This window comes from Podarcis muralis, chromosome 3 (assembly GCF_964188315.1).
Source record: "Podarcis muralis chromosome 3, rPodMur119.hap1.1, whole genome shotgun sequence".
In the NCBI taxonomy this organism is placed as follows: Eukaryota; Metazoa; Chordata; class Lepidosauria; order Squamata; family Lacertidae; genus Podarcis; species Podarcis muralis.
In genome coordinates this window covers 6,271,987-6,291,995 of record NC_135657.1, presented here as the reverse complement: position 1 = coordinate 6,291,995, position 20,009 = coordinate 6,271,987, and the positions used below count along the sequence as shown (strand labels likewise).

General features: G+C 45.9%; 1 protein-coding gene across 2 annotated transcripts; it reads right to left on the bottom strand.

Moving 5' to 3' along the window:
- Positions 1 to 713: 713 nt before the first annotated feature.
- Positions 714 to 12,970, bottom strand: NEIL2 (nei like DNA glycosylase 2). Of its 2 annotated transcripts, XM_077925417.1 has the most exons (5): positions 10,547 to 12,970; positions 9,254 to 9,609; positions 7,927 to 8,123; positions 5,060 to 5,259; positions 714 to 1,582 (listed from the first exon to the last, which is right to left on the bottom strand). In XM_077925417.1, the coding sequence occupies exons 1-5, from the start codon at positions 10,682 to 10,684 to the stop codon at positions 1,556 to 1,558; spliced, it is 918 nt and encodes a 305-aa protein (XP_077781543.1). In that variant the 5' UTR covers positions 10,685 to 12,970; the 3' UTR covers positions 714 to 1,555. The 2 variants fall into 2 exon arrangements, with proteins under 2 accessions (XP_077781543.1, XP_077781542.1); XM_077925416.1 differs by lacking the exon at positions 714 to 1,582 and having other exon boundaries at positions 4,341 to 5,259.
- Between the last annotated feature and the right edge of the window lie 7,039 nt (positions 12,971 to 20,009).

Here is a 20,009-nt window from a genome sequence, read left to right as displayed (position 1 = left end):
ACTTGGGCACGCTTGCCATAGCTTCACCACCACTGTTCTAGAGGTTCCAGGTGCTCAGCTGAAGTCCTTGTTACCTTTTGGCACAGTAGAGACAGTGGGATCTTTATGATATAAGGTAAAGGTAACAGACCCCGGAAGCTTTCCCCAGCCACTCTGGGCAGCTCCCAACATATTAAAAACATGATAAAAGATCAAACATTAAAAACTTCCCTGAACAGGGCTGCTTTCAGATGTCTTCTAAAAGTCAAATAGTTGTTGTTGTAGTTATGCTTCTCTTCCCCCTCCCCTTATCTTGCAGAGGAACTCATCTGACTAGTTCCACCAGCAAAATTCTCCATTAGATTTTAACCCCTACCGCATTGGAAAGGGACTCAGGGTGCTGTAGCTCTGGAGTAGGGAAGGATTTTCAACCCCATTCATAGCTGTCAACCATCCCTTATTTGGCGGGAAACTCCCTTATCCCAGCGCCGTGTCCCACTCCTGTCCCTTATTGATGATGTCCCTTAAATTTCCCGGGTTTCATGCTCGCCCGGCTCGGAAGGGAAGCAGTGTCTCAGGGTCCTCCGCCGCGAGAGAGAGCGAGAGCGTGTGCACGAGCTGCCTCGTCTCCATCTCTCCCTTTTCCCCCTCAGGGGCGCGTCGTGAGGAGACGGCGGCGCCACAACCACCTCATGCCGGGCTCATGGGCAGCGTGGGCGAGAGTCTCCCTCCCTCTCGGGCGGGGAAGGGCCGATGGAACTCCTCGCGCCAGGAGGATGGCAGCCCCGACGTGCTGCTTAGCATCCCCTCCAACCAGTGCAGCATCTTAATGTAGTGATTTCCCCCTCTGCATCCCTTTCATAACTCTATTTTTATAAATCATTTGTCCATCCATAGTTCAAATTTTTACTACAAGTTTTCTGTCAATCCTACCAAGGTATGTAACTCTTTACAACAGCTTTTCAACTAAATTATAAACTTTCCCCATTCTTTATTAAAGAGGTCCTCTTCCTGGTTTCTAATTCTGCCAGTAAGCTTTGCCATCTCAAAGTCATTCATCAGTTTGGTCTGCCACTCTTCTTTGGTCGGAGTTGTAGACCCTTAGGATCATCTAGTCCGACCCCCTGCATAACACAGTCAGTCGCAGCAAAAGCAGCATGGATCCATCAGTGGCGGATTTATGTATGTCAAGCAAAATCCCTTATTTTGGCTGCTGATCCCTTATTTTCGAGGCTGCTGGTCCTTTATTTTCAAATCTGTAAGTTGACAGCTGTGACCCCGTTCCTTCCTGAGCAACTTTCCGAGGGCGGCATGCCAGCCAGATGGAACAGTAAGCACAGCTCTTTAGCTTTGCGCAGGTGGTTGGTTGCTACACATGTTCAACTTCAAACACCCCTCCCTGTTCTTTGCATAGGTGAGCAGGAGGGCAGTGCCAGCCACACCCGCCTGTGGTGTGGGGCAAAGCAAGTGCGTGGCACAGCTTGCACAGCAAACCTTTCGGTAGCGAAAGAGAAGCACAAGCAAATTTTGGAAGACTTCCTGATGATGCACGATTTGGCAGATCCCATTTATTGATTTATTTCATTAAGAATCTAGCCGCGAGCTAAAGGAAAAAAATATAGAATGCATAAAGACATTTTAAAAGGTAGAGGAAAACAACAAGAACAATATGATCTGTACAACAACAACAACAACAACAACAACAACAACAACAACAACAACAACAACAACAACAATATATTAAATATACCCCACCCATCTGGCTGGTACTGAAGTCTCATATCGAATATAACTGACCTGCAGAAAGGACTTTATGATATGAAAGTTGAGGCGATGTATGTACTTCCGTAACCCAGGAAAATCTTTAATAAAAACAATTGGGAAAAACAACAACAATATGATCTGTCACTGATGCTTTAGATGAGATTCCTGCATTGCAGAGGGATGGACCAGACTGGAGTCCCTTCCAACTTTACCATTCTACGTTTCTATGATTCTATATGACAACAAAATATAATTAAGATTACAGAACTATGTAACATATATGTAGATGGATGAACTTATTGTTTCCCTCAAATAGACATTGATGCATGACTCACGATGGTTTCAATAAATAGGTTCATTAAATTTGTCCATGCGTAATCTTTCTCCGGGACGCGGGTGGCGCTGTGGGTAAAAGCCTCAGCGCCTAGGGCTTGCCGATCGAAAGGTCGGCGGTTCGAATCCCCGCGGCGGGGTGCGCTCCCGCTGCTCAGTCCCAGCGCCTGCCAACCTAGCAGTTCGAAAGCACCCCCGGGTGCAAGTAGATAAATAGGGACCGCTTACTGGCGGGAAGGTAAACAGTGTTTCCGTGTGCTGCGCTGGCTCGCCAGATGCAGCTTTGTCACGCTGGCCATGTGACCCAGAAGTGTCTCCGGACAGCGCTGGCTCCCGGCCTATAGAGTGAGATGAGCGCACAACCCTAGAGTCTGGCAAGACTGGCCCGTACCGGCAGGGGTACCTTTACCTTTACCTTTTAATCTTTCTCCAAAAGCAATCCGTTCATGGGTTGCAAGAATTCCCATGTCATCTATCCATCAAACAAAAGAGATACCTGTAATCTTTTTGTCCTTCCAATGTATCAGTATCAATCGTTTTGCAGATGTACAGGGTGTGTAGACTGCTTATAAACTACAAAACTCTCTTAAGCGGTCTGTGTCATCCATTCTTGGCTTTGCAAAGTCCTAGGTAGATCTCATTGCAACAGAAGAACCTCCTCCCTGCTTTCTCTCTCACACACAAACCCAACCACCCACATTCTTCTTTTAAGAACAAAGTTCGACAAACCCAAGCCCTTGGTTTTTTTCCAGGTAGCTCAAGCCTTCAGCATTTCCTTACATCCTGATACAATCACAAAATCCCAATTTTTCAAACCATTCGACCTTTCCCTGGGCAACAAGTTCTGCCCATACATCATGAGGTATTCCTTCTTATGTTACACCGGGGTTAGTTGGCCCACAGTCCCTAGAAATTGGGCGGCCCTTAGGAATTTGGTGGCTACATACGTATGTGTGTATTATTATTATTACTACAGTCATACCTCGGGTTACAGACGCTTCAGGGTGTGTGTTTTCGGGTTGTGCACTGCGCCGAACCTGGAAGTACTGGAACGGGTTACTTCCGGGTTTCGGCACTCATGCATGCGCAGAAGCACTAAATCATGCTTTACGCATGTGCAGAAGTGCCTAATCGCAACCCATGCGTGCACAGACGCTGCGCTGTGGGTTGCGAATGTGCCTCCCACACGGATCATGTTCACAACCTGAGCGTCCACTATATTATTATTATTATTTATTAAATCTGTAGGTCCCTCCCAATACCAGCAGGACTCAGGGTGGCTCACGCGATAAAATCGCAATATAAAAATGCCAAATGCACAATCCAAATAAAAACAAGAACCACCCAATTATTCCCCCATCCCCGACACACTTTAAAAGGGCATTGAATGTCAGTCAACCAAAGGCCTGGTTAAAGAGGAACCATTATACACGCTAATGAAGGCACCAGGCAAACTTCCTTGGGGAGAGCATCCCACAAATGGGGAGCCACATATATGTGCATTGCGGGGGGTCGGACTAGATGATCCTTGGTGTCCCTTCCAACTCTACAATTCTCTGTTTCTACAATTTTGTTCTGTGAGACCAGCATGCCCACCCACACGAAATGTCTCCCTTCTCCTAGGGTTTCGTTTGGTCTGCTGATTGAGGATGAGGAATAAGGTTGTCTCTGCACTGTGAACTCACATCAGGGCATATTATTATCATTATCATTATTATTATTAAAAAATAATAATATGTCAAGGAGATACAGTGGTGCCCCGCAAGACGAATGCCTCGCAAGACGAAAAACTCGCTAGACGAAAGGGTTTTCCGTTTTTTGAGTCGTTCCGCAAGACGAATTTCCCTATGGGCTTGCTTCGCAAGACGAAACGTCTTGCCAGTTCTTGTGAGTTTGTTTCCTTTTTCTTAAAGCCGCTAAGCCGCTAAGCCATTAATAGCCGCTAAGCCGCTAATAGCCGCTAATAGCCGCTAAGCCGCTAATAGCCGCTAAGCCGCTAATAGCCGTTTCGCAAGACGAAAAAACCACAAGACGAAGAGACTCGTGGAACGGATTAATTTCGTCTTGCGAGGCACCACTGTAATTGCACAACTTTTAGAAGACATCTGAAGGCAGCCCTGTATCAGGAGGTTTTCAAAGCCGGCCAAAGTGGTGGGGTATATTATTATTATTATTATTATTATTATTATTATTATTATTATTATTATTATTATTATTATTAATAATAATAAATGCCACTTGAAAGGCCATAGCTTCCCCTCAAACGAGCCTGAGAATTGCAGTCTGCTCACTTGCAGTGAAACTCTTTCAACACAGAGCCTTAGCCACAGCCCCCTGACCCTTGGAAGAAACACGCACGAGTAACATTTCCATCAAGGAACGAATAAAACTTTAATACAGAAACCAGGAACTTCTCAACATCTATATGGGGCTCTCATTCTCCAAAGAGGCAGAATGCTAAACTTCTGCTGTCTATTGCAACAGCCTTGGCTGCTACACTAACTGAAAAATCTGTCTTTCAGACTGAGAAACTCAAAGTTTGACAGCCGTCTCCATTTTCGTTAGCCCAACATCTTACATTGAACTGTGGTCCGGCTCACGCTTAACATGGCCCAAGGCCACATTTGAAACAACAACACCCCACCACCACCCAAGCGAGGACTGGGGACGTGAATGCCACAATACGATGAGGACTAGCTGCTTGGTAAGTACTCGTCTGTATTAAAACCAGGGTGGAAATGGTTGGGGTTTGGGTGGCTTCTCCGTAGCAATCGCGGGCATGTGCCCGCCCACCTCGCCCTGCCCTCTCTTCAAATTTTAGCATCCTAATACAATTCAACCGAGGTCAGAGAGGCTTAACCCTTCAGCTGCCGCGAGTAGAAAGGTCCTCATCCTCTTCCTGAGCAACTTGAGGCTGGCACTGGGGACACCACCAGGTAAGTCTTCTCAGTCCATCCGGAGGACCAACGGCTTCTTTCCTCACCTGGTGCCCTTCAGGGCATCTCTCTTTCTGGTAGATCTGGCAATGTTGCCTCCCTCTCTGCTGCTTGTTGATGAACCACTCTGAGGTGAAGCGAACAGCATGGTCAAGCAGGGATCTGAGTTCCGGGAGTGGCAGGAGGGATCCGAGGGAGAGCGGATGGATCTTCGCTAGGTACAGGGCCTCGTTCTTAATGATATTCCCTGGGATGAAATGTTTAAAACAGGGCATTTAACACCATCAAAACTTGCTAAAATGTATAGGGCAAGATCTAGTGAGTGTTGGAAATGTAAAGAAAAGGAAGGTATCTTTTACCATATGTGGTGGACTTGTAAAGAGGTAAAGGTTTTCTGGGAAATGATATACAGTGGTACCTCGGGTTACAGACGCTTCAGGTTACAGACCCAGAAATAGTACCTCGGGTTTAGAACTTTGCTTCAGGATGAGAACAGAAATCGTGCGGCGGCAGCAGCGGGAGGCCTCATTAGCTAAAGTGGTACTTCAGGTTAAGAACAGTTTCAGGTTAAGAACGGACATCCAGAATGAATTATAGGTGAAACTCGGAAAATTAGAATATCGTGGGAAAGTTCATTTATTTCAGTAATTCAGTGAAGCACAGTGGACCAACACCAGCTGATTACATGGCTCCCCAAATCAACACAGACTGTGGAAACTTCACACTGGACTTCAAGCATCTGGCATTGTGTGCCCCCCCCCCCCCCATTCTTCCTCCAGACTCTGGGTCCTTGGTTTTCAAATGAAATGCAAAAGCTGCTCTCATCAGAAAAGAGATTTGGGGAGCCATGTCATCAGCTGGTGTTGGCCCATTGTGCTTCATTAAGTCCAGGGTCAACACAGCCGCCTACCAGGAGATTTTGGAGCACTTCACGCTTCCTTCTGCAGACGAGCTTTATGGGGATGCTGACTTCATTTTCCAGCAGGACTTTGGCACCTGCCCACACTGCCAAAAGTACCAAAACCTGGTTCAATGCCCATGGGATTACTGTGCTTGATTGGCCAGCAAACTTGCCTGACCTGAACGCCATAGAGAATCTATGGGCATTGCCAAGAGAAAGATGAGAGACATGAGACCGAGCAATGCAGAAGAGCTGAAGGCTGCTATTGAAGCATCCTGGTCTTCCATAACATCTCAGCAGTGCCACAGGCTGATAGCATCCATGCCACGCTGCATTGAGGCAGTAACTGATGCAAAAGGGGCCCAAACCAAGTACTGAGTACATATGCATGCTTCTACTTCTCAGATGTCCAATATTGCTCTATTTGCAGTCCTTGTTTTACTGATTTCATTTAATATTCTAATTTTCTGAGATTGTTAATTTGGGGTTTTCACCAGCTGTACGCCAAGATCATCACAATTATAACAAATAAAGGCTTGACATATCTCGCTTTGCATGTCATGAGTCTATCTCATATATAAGTTTCACCTTTTAAGTTGAATTACTGAAATAAATGAACTTTTCCACAATATTCTAATTTTCCAAGTTTCACCTGTAAGTTCTTAACCTGAGGTACCACTGTATAATGAGTGAAATAAAATGTTTAAAAACACTTTTGTTAAAAAAAACCAGAAGCCTTTTTACGGGGTATAGTGGGCAAAGAGATACCAAAAAAAGACACTCCTTCAGGTATACTGGGCCAAGGTCATTTAGGGCTTTTAAGGTCAGCACCAACACTTTGAATTGTGTTCGGAAATGTACTGGGAGCCAATGTAGATCTTTCAAGACTGGTGTTATATGGTCTCAGCAGCCACTCCCAGTCACCAGTCTGGCTGGCTCCGTATTCTGGATTAGTTGTAGTTTCCAGGTCGCCTTCAAAGGTAGCCCCACGTAGAGTGCATTGCAGTAGTCCAAGTGGGAGATAACTAGAGCATGCACCACTCTGGTGAGACAGTCTGTGGGCAGTTAGGGTCTCAGCCTGCGTACCAGATGGAGCTGGTAAACAGCTGCCCTGGACACAGAATTGACCTGTGCCTCCATGGACAGCTGTGAGTCCAAAATGACTCCCAGGCTGCGCACCTGGTCCTTCAGGGGCACAGTTACCCCATTCAGGACCAGGGAGTCCATCACACCCACCCGCCTCCTTGCCCCCCCAAAACAGTACTTCTGTCTTGTCAGGATTCTACCTCAATCCATTAGCCGCCATCCATCCTCCAACCGCCTCCATCTCACACAGGACCTTCACCACCATTCTTAACCTGAAACTGTTCTTAACCTGAGGTACCACTTTAGCTAATGGGGCCTCCCGCTGCTGCCACGCGATTTCTGTTCTCATCCTGAAGCAAAATTCTTAACCCGAGGTACTATTTCTGGGTTAGCGGAGTCTGTAACCTGAAGCATCTATAATGTGAAGCATCTGTAACCCCAGGTACCACTGTACATTTTTTTATTGCTTTCATTTTATGGATCAATGGTCTCCTTAGATAGTAAAATTCATGTCAAATCAGATGTCAAAGCGATAAACATCTACCTGACATTCAGAAGACATCTGAAGGCAGCCCTGTTCAGGGAAGTTTTTAATATGTGACATTTTAGTGTATCTTTCATCTTTGTTGGAAGCCGCCCAGAGTGGCTGGGGAAACCCAGCCAGATGGGTGGGGTACAAATAATAAATTATTATTATTATTATTATTATTATTATTATTATTATTATTGTTGTTGTTGTTGTTGTTGTTGTTTTTAACAGTCTGGAATGGATTAATCCATTTTGCCTTACTTTCTATGGGAAAGCACGCCTTGGTTTCAGAATGCTTTGGTTTTGGAACGGACTTCCGGAACAGATTATGTTTGAGAACCAAGGTACCACTGTACTGGGAAGAAAACTAAAGAGATACTGCACAACCCGATACATACCAAGCCCTGAGAAATATCTTTGGTCCAGGAGAGTGTGGCACACAGGTACAGCTTTGCACAGGGCCCCCAAAGCACGTTCCTGATCAAACTCCAAGCTCAGGATGTCAGTAGCCGGCTCAGCGGTAGGAGAAGAACAGCTATGGATCCGGCAGTTATAAAAGACGAGAAAGCCCCCTCCATCAAAATGCAGAACAAGCCTGAAAGTCGAACGAAGAATATCTTATTATCTTAGAATAGGGGTGGGGAAACATTTTGGTCTCTATGATCCAGAGTCTTATTGTGATCCAGCCAAATCTGAGAAGCAGGGACCACCTGCATGTCAGTCAATTGGTGTCAGATGATTGACAGGTGGGTGGCTCCACTCATCTTTCCAAATCCCACGTGCAGGGTCTGAAAGCATCAGGCAGACATGGGCTGTTGGTAGTCCTTCTACTGTTTGCAAAGGGGTTTTAAGACAATTCACCCTGCTCTGCTGTCTGCGTCAAAGGGGACCTGTCTGAAACCCCTTTGCAAAAGCACTCTTTGAAGCAATGTCCCCTTCCTTTTAACATTGCTCAGCAATGTTTAGAAAGGGGCTTTGCAAAACTGCAGACTGAAGCATCCTCCCCTCAACTCCACCCCACCCAGCCAATGTTTGAAAGAGGTGGGGAGACTGCTTTAAAGAGCCTGCAGAGGTTCAAAACAGAGCCCAGGGACTCTTAAAGAGCTCCACAAAAGTGCTCTTTGAAGCAGCTGCACACTTCTCCTTCAAGTGAGCAACAGGAGAGAGGACACACTGCACAGACTCCTCTGTCCTACCTGCTTGCTTAAATTAGAAGTCCAAGCCAGACGGGGTGGATTTTGGTAATATGGCACCCTGAACAAGCAGGAAATTTAGTCCCCCCATCCCTAAATATTTCCCATTTACACAATAATTCTTTTTGGTAAAGTTACATTTTTGTGGATCTTCTCAGTAGGTACTCATATAAATGTTGTTGTTGTTGTTGTTCTGTGCCATCTTAGCTTGATGCCCGGTACGGGGAACTGCCTGCACAACCCTAAATCTGGCCCTGACCCAGCCAATCAGCTGATGGGTGGCTGGACGTGTTTTTGCAAAAAGATTAGCCCGTGAACCAAAGGTTCTGCACCTCTGGTTTAGAAAAAGTATAAACTGCTGCCTTGGTCTATTTGCCAGTGCTTGAAATCCATGTCACTGTAGGCTAACACTTGCATTAGGACCAGCTGAGACTTATGGCAGTTTTTGCTCACAACTCTGTGCAATCAGGAAGCTACCTGGGCCTATTTTTTGTGTGGCATCTGCACAGCGTAGCACTTATCAAATTCGTACCTGGGAACTGGATCTTTCCAGTCCCCTCTTTTATTAGCCTTGTTGGCCCTTGCAAACTCATTGGCACGGATGCTCCCATACAGCCAAAAGTGGAATCGTAGCCATTTCCAAGGGGGTCCAGCAGCGTCGTCCATAAATGACGGCAAATCAGCTTCATGCTCCTCCTGCAGGGGGCGCCGCGGACTCCCAGAGTCGGCCTTGCCTCCTTCCCAACTCTGGAGAATGGGACTGCCTCTGCCATGGCCCATCCCTTGGCTGCTTGACCCGGGTTCGGGAGGTTCTGTAGACGAGTCCTCGCTGCTGGGCGCTGCTTCCTGAACTCCACCAAAAGCCAGGAACAAATTCTTCCCATGGACCTGAAAAAAATCGGGGATATCAGAAGGCATCATTTTCTGCGTTTTCTGTTTCACACTGTATTCATCGTAGAGATGTAAAATTTCAGAAGCTGCGCCTTGGTTTTCAAACGTTTTGGAAGTCAAACGGACTTCCGGAACAGATTAAGTTTGGTGCTTTTGTTTTTGCTATTTATTTTGTGTTTTTGTTTCCGAGGCCTTTTTGGTTCATTCGTGACTGTGTGGATGATGATTTTTATCATCTACAATACTGCCTTTTTTATTTTATAGTACAGTACATTGATTATTGCTTTCATTTTGTGGATCAATTTAGGTAAAAAAAAGGTAAGGTAAAGGACCCCTGGACGGTTAAGTCCAGCCAAAGGCGACTATGGGGTTGCGGCACTCATCTCGCTTTCAGGCCGAGGGAGCCGGCGTTTGTTATGTTGAAATTCTTAATAAAAATTATTTTTTTAAAAAAAAGAAAGGGAAAAAAATAATAATATTGCTGTAAGTTGGTGGGCACTAGACTTGACCTAAATTTCTGAAATCAAGTGGGTGCTAGAATTTAATTAATGCTTGGAGTATTAAAACTAGGTTGGCACACCCAATGTGTTTTTAAGCTGTTGGGCACGTCAACAGCTACTAAAGATAAGCTGCTTTGACATTGGTATTGGGTGTTTCTAAATCCTCTGAAATTAGCATGTACTGTATTAAGTTTTAATTAGGCTAAGCTCAAGATGATGCTTTGAGTGATGTAAAGGTAAAGGGACCCCTGACCATTAGGTCCAGTCCTGGCCGACTCTGGCGAACCAGAGCAGCGCACGGAAACCCCGTTCACCTTCCCGCCGGAAGTGCTTCAGGTTGTGATTCAGGTCTCCTCCAAAACGGACCCCGTTCGCATCCAGAGGTACCACTGTACACAAGGTATTTGGGGGAGCCAAATGGGTGCGAGACTCACCTGAGTGTCTTGCAGCACCAGCCCCTTCAGATCATCCGGGTTCATCTGCTTCGTGCTTCCCCCTACTTTGGTCACGGCCTGCCCCACAAATGGGGAGCACTGAAGCTGGAACCTCTTCACAGTCGGGCCCTCGGGCATTGCTGCAGGAGAGGGAGAAAGTTGGGGGGTGGCAGCCGAGTCCCTGAAGCTGAAAGGGGCCAAGTTACATTTTTTGCACCATAACACTCACTTTTTTCCTCCTAAAAAGTAAGGGGAAATGTCTGTGCGTGTTATGGAGGGAATGCCTACGGGTGGCATGCCTATGGATTTTCCTCCTCTAAAAACTACGTGCGTGTTATGGTCGGGTGCGTGTTATAGAGCGAAAAATACGGTAAGCACTCAAAGACACAGCTCTTGTGCAATGGACTTTCCACCAACAGGGCCAACTCCAAGCCTGTACTTTTTCAGCAAAATTTTTCAGTAGGGGGCCAGTCCACTGTCCCTCAGACCTTGTGGGGGGGCCGGACTATTTTTTTTTTTTGGGGGGGGAGGAATGAATGGATTCCTATCCCCCACAAATAACCCAGAGATGCATTTTAAATAAAAGTACAAATTCTACTCATGTAAAACACCAGGCAGGCCCCACAAATAACCCAGAGATGCATTTAAAATAAAAAGACACATTCTACTCATGTAAAAACACGCTGATTCCCGGACCGACCGGGGGCCGGATTTAGAAGGCAATTGGGCCGGATCTGGCCCCCGGGCCTTAGTTTGCCTACCCATGATGTACAGGCACAAAAAATTGTGGAATATAAAGAATAATAGAATCGCAGAATCATAGAGTTGGAAGGGGACCGTGGGTCATCTAGTCCAACCCCCACAATGCAGGAACCTCAGCTAAAGCGTCCATGACAGATGGCCATCCAACCTCTGTTTTAAAACTTGCAAGGGAAGGAGAGTCCACAACCTCCCGAGGGAGACAGTTCCACTGTTGAACAGCTCTTGCCCTCAGAAAGTTCTTACTGACGTTTAGTCGGAATATCCCTCCTTGTAACTTCAATCTATTGGTTCGGGTCCTACCCTCCAGAGCAGGAGAAAGCAAACTGGATCCATCCTCCATATGAAAGCTGTTTAGATCAGGGATAGGCAACACTCTGACAGGTGCAAACTGTTTCACATTTGCAAGAAATCTGCCTTTTGGTGCAACAGCGCTTACACTTTGGAACTCCTTGCTGATTGATAACAGGCAGGTGGCTTCACTGTACTCTGTTCAGCACTTGTTAAAACCATTTTGGTTTCCAGAAGACTACCCAGGTACAGTGGTACCTCAGGTTAAGTACTTAATTCGTTCTGGAGGTCCGTACTTAACCTGAAACTGTTCTTAACCTGAGGCACCACTTTAGCTAATGGGGCTTCTTGCTGTTGCCACGCAGCCGGAGCACGATTTCTGTTCTCATCCTGCAGCAAAGTTCTTAACCCGAAGCACTATTTCTGGGTTAGCGGAGTGTGTAACCTGAAGCGTATGTAACCTGAAGCGTATGTAACTCGAGGTACCACTGTATCTGGAATGTTGATGTGGTGTCTAAATCTGCTTTAAGTTTATCACTTTTTAAACGTTGATTTTAACCATTTCATTCTTTTTGCAACTGACACTCTGACAGGTGCAAACTGTTTCACATTTGCAAGAAATCTACCTTTTGGTGCAGCACCGCCTGCACTTTTGTTGTTGAGTTTTAAAAAAACAATTAAACGGTGAAGCTCGTGCGGCTGACATATTCCTGTATTGCAGGTGGTTGGACTATAAATAATCCTCAGGGTCGCTTCTAACACTGCAATTCTATGATCCTATCATCTCCTCCGATTTCGCAATCAAGCTCTGGCATGGATAGTACGTCCGGAAAGCTTCCACGTCCAACACGTGTACGTGTTCACATCCCTCGACGATTGCAGAGGTCAGATAGCACCCCCACCCTCCCCCCGCGAACACAATGCTTTGCCGAAGGAAGCCGTGCACACGTGTACCCCGCGTGTCAGAGCCGCCACGCGCATAAGCGGGAAGCTACTGAACGTGTGAACGCTCCGTGTGCTCAGCCAACCTGGTTTCTCTCTGGCTCTCTCTCTTTTTTTAGGCTTCTGCCTAAATCATAGGATTTTTGGGGGGGGAGGAATCCGGACTCTATACCTTTCCAGGGATGCGAAACTAACTTTCTCAAAGCAGCTGCTCCGGCAGACCCACTCAGCAGAGCACCGAACTGCGCGTCTCCGGAGCAATCGATGTCAGAGCGCCCTGCCCTCCCCGCCCTACCCCACCTCTTTTGGGCTACGCTCTTTCCTTGCAGCTGTTCATGGTGATGTCTCTCTGAGCAGCTGATTTCTCCCAAAATGCCACCTAGAGGTCAGGACAAGTCCCTTCAGGGTTGTTGTCCTCTTGGTTTTTTTTTTTTTTTTTTTTTTTTAAAAAAAAACACTTTAGTACTTACCTTGCCAACAAAGGTCGGTATAGTTAAAGCTATGGTTTCCCCAGTAGTGATGTATGGAAGTGAGAGCTGGACCATAAAGAAGGCTGATTGCCGAAGAATTGATGCTTTTGAATTCTGGTGCTGGAGGAGACTCTTGAGAGTCCCATGGACTGCAAGAAGATCAAACGTATCCATTCTGAAGGAAATCAGCCCTGAGTGCTCACTGGAAGGACAGATCCTGAAGCTGAGGCTCCAATACTTTGGCCACCTCATGAGAAGAGAAGACTCCCTGGAAAAGACCCTGATGTTGGGAAAGATGGAGGGCACAAGGAGAAGGGGACGGCAGAGGACGAGATTGGTTGGACAGTGTTCTCGAAGCTACCAGCATGAGTCTGACCAAACCGCGGGAGGCAGTGGAAAACAGGAGTGCCTGGCGTGCTCTGGTCCATGGGGTCACGAAGAGTCGGACACGACTAAATGACTAAACAACAACACTTTTGCACTTTGGGCTTTGTGCCTCTGAGCATGCACAGAGCGTTTATCCCGCCCTGCGTGGGAGACAGGTGATTTTAAAAATACTGAAGGGATTCTGATAATGTGCAAATTGCTGTTTTTTTTAAATGGAAAAGAACTTTTAAGGGAATGTGATGAGAGAGGGTTTTCTGAACATGTGCAGAGTGCAAAACAACCAAAACTGCCCACCCCTTTTGCCTGCCTTCCTTTCCTTTACATCCCCCTGTTCTGGAAGTTTTGCCAAGACCATAAAACTTTGTCCCTTGGGGAATCTTCAGTTCATGTCCCCTATGGCTCACCTGGTCTCCACAAGCTCACCTTCTGTATCCCTGGTTCATTTGTAGAACAGAAATGGGGGAGCCTCAGACCTGGTAGCCAGTTGTGACCCCTGTCTCCCTCCTATCTGGCCCTCAGGACGCTCCCCTAGCTATACACCCTTCCCAAGCCGCAGCCCTCATTGGGCTTGCCCATTCCCTCCTCAAATTCTGTTGTGACCAGCTGGAATGTAGCCTATTGCACAAAGTCAAGTCGAAGATGTTGCCCCGCCCACTTTTGCATCTGTCCTGCGACCCCTGGTTAGTTTCCAGGAGGGAATCCGGCCCCTGAGCTAATCCCACCACTTTTCATGAATGAGACCGTGCAAAATAGCCAGAATGAATTGTATGAGGAGAGCGAATGTGGCGTAGTAGGTTGAGACCTGGGAGAAACTGGTTCAAATCCTCACTCAGCCATGAAGCTCACTGGGTGAGCTTAGGCCACTCGCTGTTGCTCAGCGTAACCTCACTGGGTTGTTACGAGGATAAAATGAGGGATGGAAAACCATACAGATGTCAAAGAGAACAACAACTACCAGACTTTTAGAAGAAATCTGTAGGCAGCCCTGTTTAGGGAAGCTTTTAATGTTTGATGCATTACTGTATTTTAATATTTTGTTGGAAGCCGCCCAGAGTGGCTGGGGAAGACCAGCCAGATGGGTGGGGTATAAATAATAAATTATTATTATTACTATTACTACATAGTATGCTACCTTGAGCTCATTGACTGAGAGGTGGGTTGTAAATGCGATAAATTAAATAATGGGGGTGTTGTGTGGTGTGAGGGGAGAGACTCCACCAGGCAAGGCCTCCTTCCACCTGCCTTGCCCCACTATCTACTTCTCAATGGGTATTGTATTGCATAGCTGTCTACTTACAGATTTGAAAATAAGGGACCAGCAGCCTCGAAAATAAGGGATCAGCAGCCAAAATAAGGGATTTTCCGGGCAAAGGTATGTTCAACTTCTGAGCCCCTCTGAGCCAAAGGCAGAAAGCCCAGCCAGCAACCAAACGAAGCCTCATCAATAAGGGACAGCAGTGGGACATGGCGCTGGGATAAGGCACTGTCCCGCCAAATAAAGGACGCTTGACAGCTATGTTGTATTGTTTTACGTACTGTGGCTTGCCGTTGTTTTACTGATTATAGTTTAGATATTATTGTAACTGTTGAGTGGATTTCTGTTTAACTTTTATATGTCGATATTATTATTTTATACTATTCTAATGATTGTTGAATGTTACTTTTTTGATGGAGGTTGCCTATTTTAAAGTTATGTTTCATTATCACATTTTTGTATTGCATTAGATGTACATTTTTTGTTTCTTCAGCTTGTAAACCGCCTTGAGTATTGTAAGATAGAAAGGCGGTATACAAATTAAAAATGATGATGATGGTGATATGAATCATGCAAAACAACGTAAATGATGCACCTATGCTGAACTTTCACCCAGAGTTCAGTTTCTCTTGGTGCAAAATGTGAGTTTTCAACCTGCAAAATGTTTGAAGCCATATCAGATCCTGCTTCACATTGCAAATGTGCTCGCAGTTGCAGCATGTACTAGCGAGTTTTGTTGCTTTCTAGTGTGCATGCGCATGCGTAGAACTCTGGATTTTTGGCACCCTCATCGCTGCAGCGAAGAGATTTTGAGAAGCGAAAGGACAAAGAAGAAAGACGTTCTCGATTTGGAAATGAATGCCTGTCCATTTATTTCCGTTCATTCTAACAGGTGAAGTCAGTATGCAGATCGGTAGTCATATTGCATTGTAATACAGAGAGAGATATTCACACGTATATATTATAACTTTAAATAATCTTAAACTTGTTCGGGCTCCTGCCTCGCCATCGACCATTCAAGCAAGCATCTTATTGGAACGGCACCTTTCCACAGACTCTTATCACGCAAAAATATATGGATTGTTTTTATTATTATTATTAAAGAAATGGTATGAATGTCACTTAAAGTTACCAGCCAGTTTATAGGCCCAAAGATGCTGGTCAATTTCCCCTAGCCTAAGCATCTAGGGCTGCCAACTAGGGCGAACTACGTTCAAAGAAGTTCAACTTGTAGTTCAAAGTAGTTCGACTTGGAGGTGGTCAACCTGTTTCTGGACTCCAGCACTTCCACCTGCAGGTGGGGCTCACATATTCAAATGCTTCAAACTCCCTGCACGTAGAAAACTAGCAAGTCAGGGAGAAACATTCCCCTCCGGCCCTCTCCCTGAGAAGCTAGTTTTCTAACTGCAGGGGGCGTCTGTTAACTTCTTTATTTACAGCATGGTGGAAGTCTTGCGTAATACGACCGACCTCCTGCAGCCTGGCGCGGTAAAGGCACAGGTTTGCATCCTCAGCTAAGCTCCAGCATGGGTCACCCAGAACACATTGAAATTTGGCTGTCACTTCTTTTGTAAAATACATGGAAATTCAACAGGTGAAGCGTTTCTTGGCACAGAGTGATGCAAACAGTGGGGAGGGTCACTTCCCCATTCGACATTTCTCCAGCTCTCTGCAGCCTACCTGGTTACTTGAGCTTCCTGATTTATTTATCTTTAAGAAAAGCCCCATGGGAAGAGTCACAGATTCATAGAATTCAAAGGGACCCAAAGGGTCATCTAGTCCAACCCTCTGAATGGCTTACTTATGACATTTACCCCTGGGCATTAACTGAAGCATAGAAAACTAGGGAAGCCAGCTACCAAGTGCTGGAGATCAGGGTGCCTGCTGATTTTGTTTTTAAGGGAAGTCTTCCCCTTTATACTTTTTTTTTTAAATCCACATGGATTTGCTTAAAAGTTAAGAAAATTTCATGCAACCCCCCCCCCCAAAAGAGCAGTTCCAGAATAGACAGTACCTGACCTTCTCGTGCAAATGGGAAAGCCAACTTGAGAATGCCGTGAGGTTTGGGGAAACACAGGCAAACAGCAAGGCTGAAGAGTCCAACACATTCTTTTGCAGAAGGAAAGAAACCCCTCAGTTACCCTGAGAGTAAGGTAAAAAAGGTAAAGGGACCCCTGACCATTAGGTCCAGTTGTGGCCGACTCTGGAGTGGTACCTATTTATCTACTTGCACTTTGACGTGCTTTCGAACTGCTAGGTTGGCAGGAGCAGGGACCGAGCAATGGGAGCTCACCCCGTCACGGGGATTCGAACCGCCGACCTTCTGATCGGCGAGTCCTAGGGTCTGTGGTTTAACCCACAGCACCACCCGCATCCCGAGAGTAAGGTATGCACAGCAAAAAGCCACAAGAATTTCACCCAAGTTTTTCTACCGCTTTCATAATTTCAGAAAGCAATTTCTTTCCCCCTATAAACTGATGGATGGCACCTCCCTCTGGCGATGGATCAGGTCCCTGCCTGTCTTTTGCCTCCTCTCCAGGAGGAGGAGCCACCCTTCTCCCCAGACCAGCTGTCAGAGCAAGGACAAATCCTGCACCCCATAATAAGCCTCTGGAAATGGCTGGAGCTGGAACATGGGATAAATTTTCAGCGCAGCTGAATTTTAGGGCACACGTTTTGAGTAATGTACTATATTAAAAAGAAAAGGAAAAAACAGCCCTGTGGGATGAAAAGCGCATGCCCGTTCCATCTCCGCAGATCTTGGCATGCTCCGCATATGTACAAAAGGAGGCTCCCTTAGCGAAGCGTCTGAATGATGCAAAACATTATTTTTAAAAATGAAAATGCAGCAAAACCCTGGCACTGTCCCCTGGGTTTTGTAACCAGTGTGCTCAACTCGAATTAATGCATGGAAGGATTAAGACCAGAGTGTATGCTGTCCTGCAAGGTTTGACAAGGTCACCTCTGCTCACATTCAAAGGGAGGGCTATCAAACTCTCGGTTCTCCCACTTTCCACCACACTTGTATCACGTGAACCCTTCCGGTAAGGAGACCGTGTGGCTTAAGCAATCCATCTTCGTGTTTCTATACAATTAATTTAGGAACCCTTACCACTTTGGAACTAATCTTAAGTTTGACTGCCCGTGTTTTCTGACTGATGTATGGAAAAGCACATGAATCTGACCTTTAAAGAGTTTGTAAGTAAACCATTTTTTGACTTGCCAAATCTATGGTCTCTTTCTATGCTAAGGGAATTGGGGGACTTTGGAAGCAACTTAGAAGTGGATATTTTAAAGGCTCCGTTTCCATGCTTGACTTTGCTGCATGCTTTTGTGATTTTAAATTTCTGCTGGGGCTCTCTCACCAAAGAGTACTCGCCCCAAACCTGGAGCTAGGCATCCAGGGAATTCTCCTTTCAGTTTACTGTATCTATATTTTATTCTTTTCTTTTAACCGAAAGACAACATACCGACAGGTTTATAAGTCTTAATTCCATTCCAAAAATGACAGCCAATGTTCTGCTGGACATTTGGGTTGAAGTGTAGAGGTTTGAAGGCTGGTCTTCCCATTTTGTGCTTGCACATGTAAATAATTTGCAGCCTCCCCAGCTGCTACAGTTCCTGGAATGTTTAGCAGGGAAGAAGTTACACCATGAGTTCATCCTTGCAAGTGTGACAGCCCCAGAGGCTGCAAAGGCTATTTTTTCATGTTAGAAGGAAGGGACAACAGCTCTCAGCAACGTAAACGATTTAGCTTAATGCCCCTCACAAATGTCTACCATCCATACAAACATGGCAGAAAAACGACTGTTTCTTTGAGGGAAGGGGAATGAGCTGCATGAAACTGGCCAGCAGGGTTTAGCAGAGATTTTACAAAAGCTGCGATGTGTTTTAATTAATGTTCATTTGGTGGCAGAAGGGGATCAGGTCTTGGGACTCCCTAGTGCCTGAAATATTGGAGAAAATGTAAGTGGGCCCTTTATGAAATGCATGGACCTTAGGCAAAAATCATATGCCTGCCTTCTAAAAGCGTTCCTGCAGGAAAGCCCTTTGCCACCATCTTGTCGTTTCAGCGCTGGGCACAAACAGATCTAACTTGTGGCTTGCTAACCAAACGCTGCCTTCAGATTGACGGGAGTGCCACTGAGGAAGAACGCCAGCCAGGGTTCGGCTGGGCGAGTCGCACAAGGTTTGTGGCCTCAGTTACAACGTCCAAACCGTGGAGCCAGATGAAAGTTCTCTTTGATGCAGAACTGAAGACTATAACTGGAAAGGTGTTTGCGTCCATCTAGATTAGTATTGTCTGATGGGCAGCAGCCCTCTAGGGCAGCGTTTGCCAAGGTGGTGCCTTCCAGTGGCTGATGGGAGTTGTAGTCCAAAGACGTTGATCCAGGGACTCTCATATCTTCTCTATCCCTTGCCATCTGATTCAGTTAACTAGCCATGCTAAGGATCAAATCTGGCTTCTTCTGTATGCAAAATACGCCCTCTATGACTGAACCACTTTCATCTAAAGACTGAGCTCAACCATCTTTGCCATCAATTGATTACAGTCTGGAGCCTGTAAGATTTGCAAAGGAGGGCCAAATTGAACGAGGTCAAGTGCAAAATGCACCGAAAAGCTTTGAGGATTAATCTTAATAAAGCCATTCTGTTTGCTTTCAGATAGGCAAGGCTGGGCTTGCTTTTGTTTAAATCGGCTCAAGCGCTTTATAGCTCCTTGATGTTTGCAGGAGTGGGAATGCCAGCCTTAAACAGCAGCTTTGCAATATTGTTTTTAAACATGCCAGGATTAGCGTTGGTTAAATGATGGTAATCGTTGTGTCCAAACAAAGCTGATCACCGATCAAGCGAGCTGCTGTTTAAGGACTGCGCCACCTGTGACCTACGTTTCACCTCTTCCTTTCAAAAAAGCAAGAGCGTTTTGTGTGAGAATGAAAGAGAATTTAATTTGGGGAGGCCATAGCGCAAGGAGAGAGCATTTGCCTTGCATGCAGAAGGGCCAAGGTTCAATCAAGGTTCAAAGTCTAGTGTCCAGATCAAGGGAAGTCATAGTACCAATCTATTCTGCCTTGGTCAGACCACATCTGGAATACTGCGTCCAATTCTGGGCTCCACAATTTAAGAAGGATGTTGACAAGCTGGAACGTGTGGAGAGGAGGGCAACCAAGATGATCAATGGTCTGGAAACTATGCCTTATGAAGAACGGTCGAAGGAGCTGGGTATGTTTAGCCTGGAGAAGAGAAGACTGAGATATGAGAGCCACTTTCAAATATTTAAAGAGCTGTCACACGGAAGAGGGAACAAGCTTGTTTTCTCCTGCTCTGGAGGGTAGGACTCAAGCCAATGACTTCAAGT

Coding starts and splice junctions, on each gene's coding strand:
- NEIL2 (XM_077925416.1), bottom strand. CDS start 10,684: ATGCCCGAGGGCCCGACTGTGAAGAGGTTCCAGCTTCAGTGCTCCCCA. Junction 8,124..9,253: donor TGGAAAGATCCAGTTCCCAG/GTACGAATTTGA, acceptor TTCGACTTTCAG/GCTTGTTCTGCATTTTGATG. Junction 5,260..7,926: donor AAGATATTTCTCAGGGCTTG/GTATGTATCGGG, acceptor ATTTCATCCCAG/GGAATATCATTAAGAACGAG.